A 15,390-nucleotide genomic window follows, 5' to 3' on the forward strand; every position below is an offset into this window, starting at 1 on the left:
TTGCTGCAACTATCCTGTCAGCTTCTTGCACAATCTTGGACTCAGCTGTTGCAACAACCACATGCTCAACCTGTTCAATTTCAGTTCCAAACACCAATCTTTCAATCTCATCTACCTCTCTCTTGTAGTTGGCGACCTGAGAAGTGTCACTAGAGAGGAGAACATTGCAATGTTCTCTTGGGTTTGCCTCTGCTTTCCCTGGTAGGGTTCCCATAGGCTGCTTGGAGGTTGAAGGAAAAGAAGCAACCTGGCTCTCTAAAGCTTTGACGTGAGAGGCAAGTTGCATGTACTTGTTGTTGAGGTCAGAATAAGTTCCATCAATCTTGGCATGAACAGCCTTGAACTCATCTCCAATGTCTTTAGCAAATTTCCCTTGAGCTTCTAGGATTTGTTTGAACATAGATTCTATGGTTGAACTTGGAACTTGAGCTTGAGAAGAGCTTCCTCTAGCTTGAGTAGGCTGGTTGCTTTGATAACCACCTTGTTGGTTGTTGTAGAGGGGCTTTTGCTGGTAGTTGTTTTGGTATTGAAAGTTGGGCTCTTTCCTATACCAAGTTCCATTGTTGTTGATAAAGCACACCTCTTCATGTCCTTCCAAGCCATCAATCTTCTTGATCTCAGCAACCTGCTTTTGTTGCTGTTCCCCAACTGATTTCATCTGATCCAGCTTAGCTTTGTTGGCAAGAAGTAGGTCCAGCTTCTCTTCCAAAGACTTGAGCTCTTTCTTGGTCTGCTGATCATCACTTCTATTGACTCTATCATGATCCTCACTGTATACTGAGTCACTCTTGGCCATGTTCTCTATCAGCTCCTCTGCATCCACCTCGTTTCTGCCCAAGAAGAATCCATTGCTGGCTGTATCAAGTCTGTTTCTACACTGTGGTATAGCTCCCCTGTAGAAGGTACTCAACAAGCTTTCTTTGGAGAAGCCATGGTGTGGGCAATGAGCTTGGTAGCCTTTGAACCTCTCCCATGCTTCACTGAAACTTTCTAAGTTCCTCTGCTGAAACCCAGAGATCTCATTCCTGATCTTAGCTGTCCTGGAGATGGAGAAGAACTTGTCTAGAAAGGTTTTCTTGCACTCATCCCAAGTAGTGATAGAGTCGCTTGGGAGAGACTTCTCCCACTGTCTTGCCTTGTCTCCCAGAGAGAAAGGAAAGAGCCTGAGCTTCAAAGCATCTTCTGACACTCCATTGGTCTTGGACAAACCACAGTAGCTATCAAACTTGTCCAAGTGGTCAAAAGGATCTTCGGTAGCAAGATCATGATACTTGTTGTTCTCAATGGTGTTGAGCAGTCCTGACTTGATCTCAAAGTTGTTGTTCTCTACAGCAGGTGCTCTGATTCCCAACATATGACTATGAATGTGAGGGCGATCATAGGTTCCAATAGCGCGAGCTTGGCGCTGTGGGTGTTGTGGTCGAAGGTTGGCAGCTCCTTGACCATATCCCTCTTGGGCAGCTTCCAAGGGGATCTCTCTATCTTGATTCGGGTTCTGATGGTGAGCCATATCAAAACCCAATCTGTTGAAATGAGCCTGTTGCTCCTCTTCTCTCCTTCTTCTTGTATTCTCTCTTTCCAAAGCCCGGATGTCTGATACTAGAGGAGTGAGGTTTGTAGTCCCTCTACTTCTCAAGTTCATACACCTGAAATGAAAAAGAAAGAGGAAAAAGCAGAGCCAATATCACAATAATAATAATAATGACTTAGTCTCAAGCAAATGACTAAATCCCAATGTCAAAATCACAATAGAACTTGGCAACGGCGCCAATTTGATAACAAGACTTTTCAGGTCCTTATCAAATGAAGTAGTATGTGAGATGTCGAACCAATCCTATGTGATTTCAATGCACTGAGAATACAAATCTATGCTTAATCTAAGTGCAAACATGTTTTGAATGATGATGTGAACTAGAACTATGCTAAAATGCAATAAAGGAACAAGCTTTCAATCAATCTAGGACAATAGGACTCATGGGGCTAGGCATTTGACTTTAAGTGATTAAGATCCAAGCTAAGGGTGGCAAACTTTCAATCAAATAACTTCCTTAAGTCTAGAACACTGAAATAAGCAAGCTCTATGGTCAAGAAGAATGCTCATTTGCTTTAATCAACTAGACATCAAAGGTCTTTGAGCCTAAAAGGTCTAAGCAATCATTAAGGATGAGTCTACTAACTATCTAAACTCCCTTAACACAATGGTCTTTGTGTAAGGTAAGTTTAGAGCAAGCTCTACTTGGTTCAGACATTTCATCAAACACCTTGTGGGTGGGAAATGTCTAGAGCTCTAGAATAAAGAGGCCAACTTTAATCTAGCATTAAGAGAAGTAGACAAGCAAGGAAACAAGAGATCTAACACTAAACACCCTTAGATCTTCACTTAATCACCCTAATCACCCTAGCCCATGAATCCAAAAGGTAACTACTCACTAATAGACATGAATAACCCAAAACCCATGGATGGTTGAAGGTTAATCATGCTTAGTGGTCAAGATTGATCAATAATCACAAGAGATAAAGATGAAAAGAAGCTCAAGATTAAGTCTTTCACCAAAATAGCTAATGTGATTACAATGAAAACAAGATATGATAACCTTTAGGTCTAAAATGTATTTATACTAGGCTAAAACTTGAACCGGGTCAACCCAACAACCCTGGGCCGACCCAAATAGAAGCTGGATAAAGTCTGTTTTAAACTTCGGCCGCAGCCTCCTTAAGCCCGTGAAGACAGCCCGCGAAATGCATGCCCAGGCCGCACCCCTCTGCTTCCTGCGATGACGGCCCGCGAAACTCTCTGTCGAACTCGTCGAGTTCTCGTCGCGGCCTGCTTTAGCCCGCGGTGGTTGCCTGCGGTCGTCATGGTCGCGGCCTGCCTTAGCCCGCGGTGGTTGCCTGCTACCGCACCATTACCCACCATTTGGACGTTTCATGACTTCTTAAGCTCCAAAATCTGATTAGTACTTCTCCAAACCTGAAAACACATAAACACCATGCAATGCAACCTAGACAAACCTAAATACTAATTTAAATAATCAAAATGAATGCAAAATGGATGGTTAAAACCATGAAATACACAAGACATCACCAATCGACCTGGTAAATATCCCACCGATACCACACCTCCCAGAGTTGACGTCCCAAGCTGCATCCGTATAGCAAACTAGTGTCTCATGAGGGAACGTCGGGGGGGCGCTACTCGAGGGATGACCGATTCGGGATGGAGGTGTAACTAGCGTCTTTTGAGCTCCGGTGTTAACTTGTGATTGACACCATTCCTTTGCATCCTTAATACTCTTAAGTATTATCTCCTGAGCTGTGAATACTCTGTTCTCAAACACAAGTTTATTCCTAGCTTTCCATAAGTTCCAAAGCACCCAAGGCCACAAAGGTGATATCAATCCAATCGGTGGCAGAGGAGTAAACAAATCTCCTAGCTTGACGAGCTCAGCAATGGTGGAAAGGGAACCTGGTGGCCTGTGTCTGATCGGGAGAAGACTCCATACTTCTTCAGCGAGTGGACAAGTGAGGAAGACATGCAGGTCATCTTCATGAGTTCCACAAGTTTTGCAATTAAATCTCAGGACTCCTCTTCTCTCAAGGTTGGCACTCACTGGAATCGCCTTCTTCAAGACTCTCCACAGAAAATCTTTGAGCTTAGGCCCTGTTTTAATATTCCATACATGCTTCAACCAGTTCACAGGATCATTTTCGGAATTTAGCTCAGTCATCGAAGTTCTTCCAATGCCATAACCTGATTTTGTAGAGTAGATTCCAGTCTTTCCCGGTAACCAAACCAGAGTATCCGTTGATGGAGTGGAGCTTGTTTTTATCTGCAAAATAAGATCCTCATACTGAGGTAAAAGCCTTCGAATCTTCTCGATATCCCACTTATTTGTAATAGGGCACAGCAGGTCACACACCAAAAGAGATTGATGCTCGGAGCTAGGGGGGCCTATCGGTTTGATTGGCTCATTGAAAGATAGCCAGGGATCGTCCCACACCCGGATACTCTCCCCATTTCCAACCGCCCAGCTAAGGCCCTTACGCAGAATGTCTCTGCCCGCCAGTACACTCCTCCAACCATGAGAGGCAGATGATGGAATAGGACAATCCATGAAGGAGGTACTGTGTGCGTATTTACCCAATAGAACCTGAGCCAGAAGCGAGTTTGGTTCTTTGATAAGCCTCCATCCAATTTTCGCAAGTAGAGAATCATTAAAGATCTCTATATCTCGAAAACCAAGTCCCCCGGCATACTTTGGAAGTGTCATAGTATCCCATGCAACCCAACACATCTTCCTTTTCTCCGGGTTGGCGTCCCACCAAAAGCGGGTCAGCAACGACTGTATTTGTCTACACAAAGAGAGAGGTAGTTTAAAACAGGACATGGCATGGCATGGCATAGCCGAGAGAACCGATTTGAGCATAACTTGCTTTCCCGCTCCTGATAGAAACCTTGCCTTCCAGCTGTGTGCCTTCTGGCGAATCCTATCAAGGATGGATGCAAAGATGTCCCGTTTCCTGCGCCCGAATTGCTCGGGAAGTCCCAAATATTTTCCCACCCCGCCCTCAGTATATATCTCCAGTGTTTCCTTTACTCTCGAGCGGGTAGTATCAGGTGTCTTTGCGGAAAAAGTAATAGCCGATTTCTGCGGGTTGATTCGCTGTCCCGAGACTGCTTCATAAGTGGCTAAGATCTTCTTCAGCGCTAAGACACATGCCGGTTTCGATTTGCAGAAAAACATAGTGTCGTCCGCAAATAACAAGTGGTTGATCAGTGGGCTGTTGTGAGAGACCCTGACCCCCGGTAAGGATCCATCAGCCTGTCCTTTGGCGCAAAGAGCAGAGAGAACCTCCGTACACAGGATAAAGATGTGCGGTGATAGTGGATCGCCCTGTCGAAGCCCTCGTGACGGTTTCACTAGTCCCTGAGGTGAGCCGTTTATCAGGAAAGAATAGGATACTGATTCTATGCAGCTCATGATCCAGCCTATCCAGATTGGGTCGAAACCGAGAAGCCCAAGCACTTCCTTGACAAAACTCCACTCGATCCTGTCATATGCCTTACTCATGTCCGTTTTGACGGCCATTGAGCATCGTTTCGTTGCCTCAGATGTACGAAGGAAGTGGAGTGTCTCGTGAGTGATAAGTACGTTGTCCGAGATCGCTCTACCCGTCACGAATGCCGACTGAGTATTAGAGACAAGCACTGGCAGCAATGGCTTTAATCTCCTAGTAAGAATCTTTGCAATAATCTTATAGTGGGTGTTGCATAGCGCAATAGGTCGATAATCCGCCACTGATCTCGGTCCGGTAATCTTCGGGATGAGCCTAATATGGGTCTCGTTCTGCTGCGGGTGTAAGTAGCTCGAGATGAAAAAGTTCCGGACGTCCCTGATCACATCAACACTGACAATATGCCAGTATGCCTGATAGAATGTAGCTGAAAACCCGTCTGGTCCCGGAGCTTTATTCCCGTTGATAGACAGTACAACTTCTCGAATTTCCGAATCACTCGGTATAGATATCAGCATCTCATTCATCTCTGGTGTTACCTTCCGGCTGAGAAGATCTTGTATTTGGGAGAAGGAATTATTTCCATTTGTACTGAAAATCTGGGTGAAATAATCAGAGATCACCCGAGTGATATCCTTCTCCTCATAGACTGCTCCTCCTTGCGCATCCTCCAGCACTGGAATAGAATTTAAAGCTCTCCTGGTTCTAGTAGCAGCATGGAAGAAACCAGTGTTTCTATCTCCTTGTTTGAGCCATTGAATCCGACTCCTTTGCTGCCAGAATTGCTCCTCTGCCAAATAAGCCTTACGAAGAGTAGTATTGATCTCCTCTATGCGTGTTTGGTCTGGCTTATCACTAGACAGAGCTTTCTCGAGGGCTTCTTGGTTCTGTTTGATAACCAGGTTACTCTGTATCTGCTTTTCCTTAGCCCATTTAATGATACCCTTCCTGACTTCATTTAGCTTTTGGATAACCGAATCTAGTGGAGACTGATGCCAAGACTCATCAACAATGCGTGTTACTTCCTCTTGCTCTGTGAGCGATCTATTAAAGCGGAAGATACCCTTCTTCTTAGGTCTGTCGGAGTTGAAATAGGATACCAGGGGCCTGTGGTCTGATCCCTCAAATCTCAGATACCGGCATCGACCCATCGGAAAGTCTTCAAACCACGCACAGTTGCTCATAGCACGGTCTAATCGTGACCTGATGAAGTGCGTGTGTCTATTTCCTCTCCAAGATAACTGTTCTCCAGTGTGTTTTAAATCCCAGAGACCGTTCTGAGCAACGAACGATCTAAAATGGCCAGGTGTTAATGGGATCATATCATCAAGTGATCGACTCCAACACGTCACGTCAATTGGGGCCCAATTGAGATACTCTTTCATCGACCATCAGCATGTCCTTACATTGGGTGTGGAACATAGGCTTGTTCAAAATATTATTTAGATTTTTCGTCAATTCATATAATTTGGTATATGATTATTTTCTATTTTAAATCGAGTTAAATAATCACTTAAATAAGTATTTTTCTTATATATCGCATGATGTATTTTCTACCAATGTTCAAATGTTATTAAGAAAAAAATAGTTGCATACTTAAATACATATGGAAATAATATGTATTTCTACCAATGTTACAAATGTTACTGGGTAAAAAAATTATTTTTGATTTGAATGATTGTTAAATTTTTTATTCAAAACGTTTTTACAATGCATCTCTATTTGGAACATTTATCTGACTAATAAACTAAGATTACATGTGGAAGATTTTTATCTGGTGTAATAAGCAAACCATACAAACATTGCTCTCTCGTATCCTTTCCTCACTGTACTTGGTAAGAAATTATTCTACATGTTTTGTTTTGACTAAATCTCTTTTTTTGCTAACTGTTTTTGACTAAATCTTCTAAGAAAATAAATGTACAGATTATGTTCTTTTGTTTATCTTTGACCATGACAACTATTTTGAAAGTTGTATTAGTATATATGTAATCAGTCTAAGTAACAAACTCAACAACACGATTAAGAACATCATAAAAATGGCTATAGCCGTAAAAACTTCAATCCTATTTGTTTTAACTATTTTTTTATTCATGTCTTCTATTGACTGTCGTACATTAACTATTGAAACTTCTTCAACTACTTTAGATTCTCCAGGTAATAACTTATTTTTAGTTGCAGATATGTTTTTGTCATGTGGTATTTTGTATTAATGATTCCTTTTGTTGATAAATAGGATATGGAATAGGAGACGAGTCTTGCTTTGGAGGATTTTGGCCGTGTAAGGAAGACATTCTCTTTGGTTGCGTTAGATATTGCAATAAACATAAATACAAATTTGGCCGATGTACGGATATAGAAGGATGTTGTTGTTATTGAAAAAAGTGTCTATGATGAAATAATATAATAAAATGTGTACTTTGCAATATAACATCAATAGTTTTGAATATTTATACAAAAGATCTAGAGTAGAATACACAAATTTTACCAAATCGAAATTAGTTTGATGAAATTCAAAAAGTAGGTTTTGCAATTTGAACGAAATCTAAAATAAAATCGAAAGTACAACTTAGTGGATACTGATTGGCTTGTGTGTTGAGTTTTAAAGCAGTGATTAGGTTTGTGTCAAGCCAGGTCCGGTCATATATGTTTCATAATGGTTCATGTGCATAATAACATATGTTACATCTTTGAACTAAGATGGAAGATGTTTGTACATAAAAGCTCAAAACCCATTAAAGCATTACAAGAAATTAAGGGGGAATGTAATCGAAACTAATCTTGACTATAACAATCTACATAAGCCTGGTTAGAGAATTTAGCTAGACAAGGTGTATTCTACCACATGACAATTCAAAAGATCAAACAATAACATACTCAACGATGCATTACAATAGGAGGGCAACTACAGACATGATCACCGTCTTTAATGCCAAAGTCAATGAGATAGTCAGAGTCGTTAATCAATCTTTGTTCTCCATAGGATAAGCAGAACTATGCCCAAATATGCGGCCTTCATTAAAGTGATACTCACGTATTAAGAGTAGGATCATCAAGAATCACATATAGATACTAAACTCAAAAATCAAGCAAAATGAATGGTACCATGAGATATTGCCAAAAGTAGTAGTATTTTGCTTTGCCTAATTCTTCTGCTTGTTTACAGTTTGTTTAGAACTAAAAACAATATTTCTCATATCATTAAACTATTATCAACGTGAAAAGTGAACCAAGAAAACAAGAAAAGTGAACAAAAATGAGGCGTCGCATTAAGGATCATCACTAGGGGCCACTCCTGTTTGTGAATGGCTCTTCTTTGTTTACCTCCCAATGATCTTATAGTATGCATATAAACCGGACCCGAAGAAACCAAAAAGCTGTCCAATCACATTCATCTGCATGAACAAACCAAGCAACAACAAAAATAAACAGCACTGAGTTGTAGCAAATGTAGACGGGTCATTTTAGGTTCTCACTGGAGTAAATGGGATGGTGAAGAACATAACATACCAAGTCGAATGGGAGTCCACCAAAGAACATCCAGCCTAGTCCAACCGTGAATACGTCCTGCAACAATGATGTCAAAATGTTCAAAGCTTCTACTTTCGCTAATCGAATCATAACACACAAAAGACCTTAAAAAACAGAAATTTACAAGGATAATTCCTTCTCCTTAACAAAATAGTGTCACATTTGTGTTTTCTTTGTTCAAAAGATAGGTATGAAGTGAAAACCGACCTTCATATTGCCACAAATTGTCTGCGTGACAGCCGAGTTGAGAGTGGTGTTAAGAAAAATACAGTAGTTTAAGAAGAAAGCCAACACACACGAAGAGAGTAACACAACCTGGTTGAGAAGTGTAGAACACAAACAAGAAAAGACATCATCAGTGTTCTCAAGAAATAAGTGGAACATATACAAAGGCAGAAGAGAGATTTACAAAATACCATGAAACCGGGAGAAAAGAGGTGAGGAAAGTTAATAGTCCTCTCCAAGTCACCGCAAACATATGTCCATATCATCAATATTGGCCCGCATATAATTCCTATCATTATAAAACTCAGAAATTCAAAGTAACTAACTGGCGTTTAAATCAATTTAGATTACCATTGCACCACATAAGGCCAAAGCTATTCAAGCCACTTGATTTCCCTGGAGAAACCAGACAATTAGACTTAGCAGGAGAGGGAGGAAAAACAATTTTATGCAGAAACCAGGTGAAGACTAGTGTACCAGTCCGGGAGATGGTTGCTAGATAAACTGCTGTTGTTATGTTGGCTAAGAAAACGACACCATATCCATAAAAGTCAAATGACAAGTCCCTAGCTCCAGCAAAAAATGCGCCAAACAAGATAACGCCAACACTGATATCAAAACATACAAGAGTTTAGTTCTGCATGTAAGCATGATTCTCATTTTAGAGGGACTTTAACTTAAAGCGTCAGCTGGATATAAATATGATTCACCTTCCAATGATAGACCGGGTATATCTCTGACCAGTGAGCATGTACTCAATCACCATAGTAAAAGCCACCGTAGTACGCCTAAGCGTGGTGTACATGGGGACATTAACCCCTCTCACAGACGCCATAGTGACTAGCTTTCAGGAGATAAACATTGATTTTTTTTTTGGTGATCAGTTACTATATATAGAATCCAACCAAACAGCAGATCATTTACAGGCTTGTTCAGTAAAAAAAAAAGACTTACCATGTAGAGAAGATAGGCAACTGAGAGAGGAAGGGTGTGAAACAATGTCTTCAACGGCACAAAAGCTGAGACATTATTATCAGAATCACCCGCTGTGAAAGAGATAATCTTCTTGCGCCTCAAGGTATATAGAAACAAGGTAGAGGACACCATCTGTGGTAGCCAAAAAAGTGTCAATCTTTTTTAGAGATGAAAAGATGGGTCACTGCAAAAAGACAAACTTTTATTTTTTTTTGGCAAAATTAAGAGCCTCTTATTCAGAAAAGAAAGACATGAATTAAACTTAATGGTTTCTGATCACAAGTTCACATAAAGACAAACTTTGTATATATAGTATATATACCTGAAAGAGTGTGATAATGTTAACACAGGGGAAGTCATAGGAAGAGAGAGCTGCTTTATTGAACAGCACAAGCATCACTGCCAATTAAAAACACCAACACACAACAACATACAAAATTGTAATTTGATGCCAATAACATAATCTCAAAGCATGAAACTTTAACATTACTCTGAAAGAAATTGAGGAGATTAAACCTGCGCAGGACATGTAAGAGAGAGCAGCGTAGGCGCCACGTTTGGTCATGGCGGATCCTTTGAAAAGGCGATCGTCGGTGTCATTCTCTCCGGCGAGAGGAGGATCGGAGACCGGAAGAACAGGATTCCTCATGATACAGTCTTAGTCTTCCTCCGTGTTCGCCGTCTCTATGACTCTTCTTTTGTCCGGCAAAACTCGAGTCACCGCCGTGATGAGTGAACGTAAAAGACACGGGACATTTGAGTGGACCACCTCTGTCTCTGTGTGTGTGGCGCTTGTTTTTTGGCAATTATTATGAAAATTATTAAAAATTCAATTTGTTTGTCTCTATTTGTGGGTTAAGCCCCAATGAGAGAGTTTATGGGCTTTAGCCTTATCAGATGTCAATTTTTCGAAATTTTTTTCATAACATCTATCATTTTTCGAGTCAAACAAAAAAAAACATCTATCATTTTTCTAAAATATTAAAAAGCTAAAAGATATTCTGAGACAAAATCTCACGCCCATATAAAATATTTGAATAATATATAAGAGATTTGAGTCAATTTATTTATTATCAATTAATTTTAAGTTGGAAATTCATGAAATTTATCATGGTGTTAGATCGAACCCGCGCTTTAACCCATAAATCCGATTCTTATATCGTGATAAATTTTATGTATTCCCAATTTAAAATCAATTGACAGTACTTCCAACACAATTTAGAATCATTGTTTATTATGTTTTTCTATAAGATTTTTTAACATTGAAATTTAATATGATAAAAAAATTATAACGAAAAGAAAGAGAATATCTTCTTGTTATTGTTTTATGTTTTCTTGAGAAATAATTTCAAAGTCTGATATATTATACAACAACATTTCTTAGAGCTATATATACAATGTTGAATGAGACTCTTAATCGATCCTGATAGTTTTTTTCGGTTTTATGGATAATACTTAAACTAGTACATTATAGTTTTGGTGTTTGTTTGGTTTTATGTAATTCATTGTTATTCGATAAATATGAAGAAAAAATCAATGATATATTATGCTATTACAAAAAAAAAAACAGTTTATAAATGTGATTTGAGATATTTTTGAATAAATTTAATTTGTATTTGGGAAGTTATATACTAAAAGTAGCTTTGGATTCTGATTTTGGAATAGTGATATTATGGATACTGAAAAAAAAATTAAACGCTAAATTTTTAGAAACGATTAAAGTAGCATTAATGAGCTGGTAATATCTTACTAGTTTAACTTTAAATCAAGAAATTTGAATAACGAATGAATGGGGAAAGTTTGTGGTACGATTCGTAAAGTAGTAGCTGAGGAGACATAGAAGAAACATGATAAGACTTTGGTATCTACAACTTGATGAAGACAAGAAGACATTATGCCAAAGCTGTCCAAAACAGCACTCAAACTCGAGTTAAAAAGATAGATTCATTCACTTCCCCTTTATCCTAACACTTGTTTGTCCCCCTCCCGCACTCAGACAAACAGTTTCTATCCTTTCTCGCTTCCTCCCACGTGCGTCCTTTATTATCTCTCACCAGTAGTTTTCATTTCTAAATCAGTTTATTCAATGGATTAGGTTCCTTGTCGGTATCTTATGTGACTGTTATTGGATTCGACCACATATCTATTTTATCCATTTTGTACCTGCTACTGCATAACCCGCATCCGATCTTAGCGTAAGATTGTATGGTTTTATCGCAAAATCAATTTATAATAAGCAGAATTTTTTTTTTCGCAAAAAGGCAGAATGATTTTTTTGGAACTCTAAGTAGAATATTTCGTGCCATTTATATAACACTGTTTCAAGTTAATTTTAGTGTTGAGATTCAAACATGCTAAATAATCCAAAATTCAAAACGTTTATCTGAACATATCTTTTTTTTTTGGTAAAACATCTGAACATATCTTGATCGGTTCTATTAAGATGTTTGAGCCAAAATGGTCAATCATACTTTTTTTTGGTAAAACATCTGAACATATCTTGATCGGTTCTATTAAGATGTTTGAGCCAAAATGGTCAATCATACTTGTCAAAGCTAGTAACAAGTACAGAACATCATGGCCCAATGATAAGGACGTGCTCATTCCTACATCCAGGTTGTGAGTTCGAACCCTGCTGGAGGGAACTAAGTCATGATTTCTGGACACCAACACGGATATGAGCCTATGTTTTAGGGCCCATTTGCATACCCGGAAAGAGGGTCTATCCGTGGTTGCACCTCCCCTTGGGGATTAGTCTGGGCCCTTCCATAAGCCCGGGATACCCCCAGGTTAATAAAAAAAAAAAAAAAAAAAAAAGCAGAGCTGGTAACAACATGTAAAAACTCTGAAATCCAAAATAACCAAGCTAGAATAATAAAAAATCCGATTACATGGCAACAATATTGATTTTTCGAGAAAACAGCTTGGTCAATATATGTTAACAATCAATAAGCCCAAAATCACTAGTTAATGTCCAAGTTTTGTCTAAATTCCTTGCAAAAAGTTGATGTTGTTTCAGCTAAGACTCGATGGTTATAAAATTTAACGTCGCGAGTATGAACCAAGTCTCTATTGTTTTTGAAGTTTTGCTACTTTTCTTAGTAACTAAAAATATTAAAGTTTAAAAAAAAAAGATCGATAGCACGAGCTAGACTATAAGTGTGAGAGTGGTTCCCACGAGACAAGAGTCATATGGTCCCTTCAACTTTTAAAGCCCATAACTTCAGTGGTCGACCCCCGACACTACGGCACGAGTAGTCACGCACGGCTCTGTTCACGTTGATATTTCCCCCTCTACTTTCATCTGTTTGGTTGATCTAAAAACATGTAGAGACCAACCAAAGGGTCATATATTATATATATATATATGGACTTCATAATCAAGTGTCACTTTTGTTATCCAGATTGATATCTTGCGAATTATTTCTCAAAAAGGTTAAGTCAAGTTTTTAATATTGTGTTAGGCACAACAGGTATCTTTCTACCAACATTTTTATTAAAGTAAATCAAACATATGTCAATATCAAGCTTACAATAGTTATGGTTGCAAAAACGAAACAATTGTGAAATAAATGTTTTATGGAAAAAAAAGGAAAATGCTCCTTCCCAAATAGGGCAGTGTACTCAAGTTCAGGATGGGCAGACAGTTAATAGCCTTTATTCATAAGTTAATCTAAACTCTTCCTCAAATATTTGTTACTGAAGTTGCATAGTGAATCAAACAGAAGTGTGTAGTGATAATTGTCTCTTGAAAAGTTAACAAGATTGTGACAAGCTCAAAAAAGAAGTGGATTTTGCAATCGGATACCATTATTCATAAAAGTCCGATACATTCCGTGTGTAAACCATTTTCTAATAGAAACATAGAATGTAAACAAAAGTATGGGGCGTTGTCCATTCCAACATTAACCAAACTTGTCTATTATAATATCCAATGTTAGTTGGGTGTTGCATGTCTAAATTCGTTGAATCATGTGTCCCTTGACGATGCATCCACTTGTTTCTAGCTTAGAAGTATAAAATATAAACACACTTTATCATTTATTTACTAGTTTGGTTTGCTTATCTTAATAAGTACGCTAATTGGATATTGTGATAAAAAAGAATTAGTGATGAAAACATGGGAAATCAGATAAAGTCAACAACATAAACTAAATATTTTACAAATTTATTACTAGATAATACTGATTGTGTTTTTTGTTTTAATTTATATGTATATGAATGTCTAATTTGCAAAGAAATAAGGAAGAGTTAGCATCTTTTTTTTTTCCCTGAGTTAGCATCTAGTGTATACTTTGAATAAAAAAAAGTACTCCTTCTGTTTTATTTTATCGGTTGTTTTAGACTTCGACACACAGATTAATAAAACATTTAAATTTGTATATTTATTAGATAAAAACATTATTACCAATACACCTAACCATATTTCAACCAATAGAAAAATAATTTAGAATAAAAAATCAATAAATTTTGCATTGAAATCATAAAACGACACTTATTTTAAAACCAAAATTTTACTCTAAAACGGCATCTAATTCGAAACGGAGGGAGTTACTTTTAGTCTATTATAAAATGTATTTTATATTAAAAATCATAACAATTTAGATAAAATAATGTAGAAATGTGTTAGCAACTTAGCATCAAATGTTGGGATATTGGCCGACCTGAACTTAATAAATGTCGGAAGTCATTACTTTTCTCCCAAAAGACAAAGGTCCTTGTTTCTCCTGTTTCATTAAAAGTTGTAAAATACTTCTTCACGATTACACTAGGGTAAACCCGCCCTACGGGCGGGAAACAAATCAATAGATAATTTAAATAATTAAAGTAACTATTTAATTTTATTTTTTATTACTTCAAAATCTACATATTTGTTAATTTTTATATGATATTGGATTTGAAAACTAAATAAAACCATATTTTGTTAATTGTTAACGGTTGAAGAACATATAATCATTTCCTCATAAAAACTCAAATGTCAATGTAAACTTGATGTCTTGAATGTTTTGGCGCAAGTGAAATAATACAATTGAATGGTAAAGAAGCTATACTGTTAAAACTTCTAAGTCCCTCAGACGGTGCTGACTTATGTATTCACGTTGTATTTTTTTTTTATATTTCTATTATTATCTGAATTTTTCCTATGGCGTTTCTATCGGTACTTTTGAACTTTCACCCAACTTTAAGTATTTTAGCAAATTTTGCTTCTAAATCACCGAAGAGGCTTTTGGAAGAGAAGCTCATCTCTTTTTCGGAATTATGTAAGAACCAGAACAAAATTTAGCTCATGGGTTTGAACACAATGACTATGTCGGTCCGAGAATCGTCGCCATCTGTTGTTCGATCACGATGATCGATTACGCATGCCAATTGGTTGATAGAGTCTCTTATAACCAAATGTTTATGTTTGGAATGGTATGTTTAATGGATTCATGCCATACATCTTGTCTAAGGAAGTTTTGATGATGTTCAAGAGAGGATGAGAAGCATGGTCGTGATGCAATTTGCTTTATTCTCACGGCGTTTTTTTCTGTTCAACCTCTCCAGATGGTGCTATAAGCTTGTGTTATAAGACAGTTGGCAGCTTTCTGAAGTGTTGCATTCTATAAAATAGCTTAAATACATAACTTTAAAAAAAAGTTT

General features: G+C 37.9%; 2 protein-coding genes and 1 non-coding gene across 3 annotated transcripts; 1 reads left to right on the plus strand and 2 right to left on the minus strand.

The window, feature by feature from the left end:
• Positions 1-9: 9 nt before the first annotated feature.
• LOC130510404 (uncharacterized) lies at positions 10-6,401 on the minus strand. The gene is made up of 3 exons (XM_057006686.1): positions 3,116-6,401; positions 116-1,248; positions 10-45 (listed from the first exon to the last, which is right to left on the minus strand). Exons 1-3 carry the CDS (start codon positions 6,399-6,401, stop codon positions 10-12), a joined length of 4,455 nt encoding a protein of 1,484 aa, XP_056862666.1.
• Positions 927-1,033, plus strand: LOC130512073 (small nucleolar RNA R71). The gene has a single exon (XR_008945634.1). It is a non-coding gene; the product is annotated as a small nucleolar RNA R71 (small nucleolar RNA).
• Positions 6,402-8,128: 1,727 nt separating the features above from the next.
• On the minus strand, positions 8,129-10,565 carry LOC108851334 (UDP-N-acetylglucosamine transporter UGNT1). The gene is made up of 10 exons (XM_018624750.2): positions 10,264-10,565; positions 10,070-10,146; positions 9,727-9,879; positions 9,483-9,616; positions 9,250-9,380; positions 9,124-9,168; positions 8,964-9,061; positions 8,755-8,862; positions 8,527-8,583; positions 8,129-8,411 (listed from the first exon to the last, which is right to left on the minus strand). Exons 1-10 carry the CDS (start codon positions 10,394-10,396, stop codon positions 8,337-8,339), a joined length of 1,011 nt encoding a protein of 336 aa, XP_018480252.1. The 5' UTR covers positions 10,397-10,565; the 3' UTR covers positions 8,129-8,336.
• Between the last annotated feature and the right edge of the window lie 4,825 nt (positions 10,566-15,390).

This window comes from Raphanus sativus, chromosome 4, assembly GCF_000801105.2.
Source record: "Raphanus sativus cultivar WK10039 chromosome 4, ASM80110v3, whole genome shotgun sequence".
Lineage (NCBI taxonomy): Eukaryota > Viridiplantae > Streptophyta > Magnoliopsida > Brassicales > Brassicaceae > Raphanus > Raphanus sativus.

Excerpts from the sequence above, each read along its gene's own strand:
- LOC130510404 (XM_057006686.1), bottom strand. The coding sequence starts at position 6,401 with ATGAAAGAGTATCTCAATTGGGCCCCAATTGACGTGACGTGTTGGAGT. Across the intron at positions 1,249-3,115 it reads CGTCAACTCTGGGAGGTGTG|ATCCTTTTGACCACTTGGAC; the intron begins GTATCGGTGGGA and ends TTGCTACCGAAG. Across the intron at positions 46-115 it reads TCGCCAACTACAAGAGAGAG|CTGAGTCCAAGATTGTGCAA; the intron begins GTAGATGAGATT and ends TTGTTGCAACAG.
- LOC108851334 (XM_018624750.2), bottom strand. The coding sequence starts at position 10,396 with ATGAGGAATCCTGTTCTTCCGGTCTCCGATCCTCCTCTCGCCGGAGAG. Across the intron at positions 9,880-10,069 it reads ACATTATCACACTCTTTCAG|ATGGTGTCCTCTACCTTGTT; the intron begins GTATATATACTA and ends TGGCTACCACAG. Across the intron at positions 9,381-9,482 it reads ACCCGGTCTATCATTGGAAG|TGTTGGCGTTATCTTGTTTG; the intron begins GTGAATCATATT and ends TTTTGATATCAG.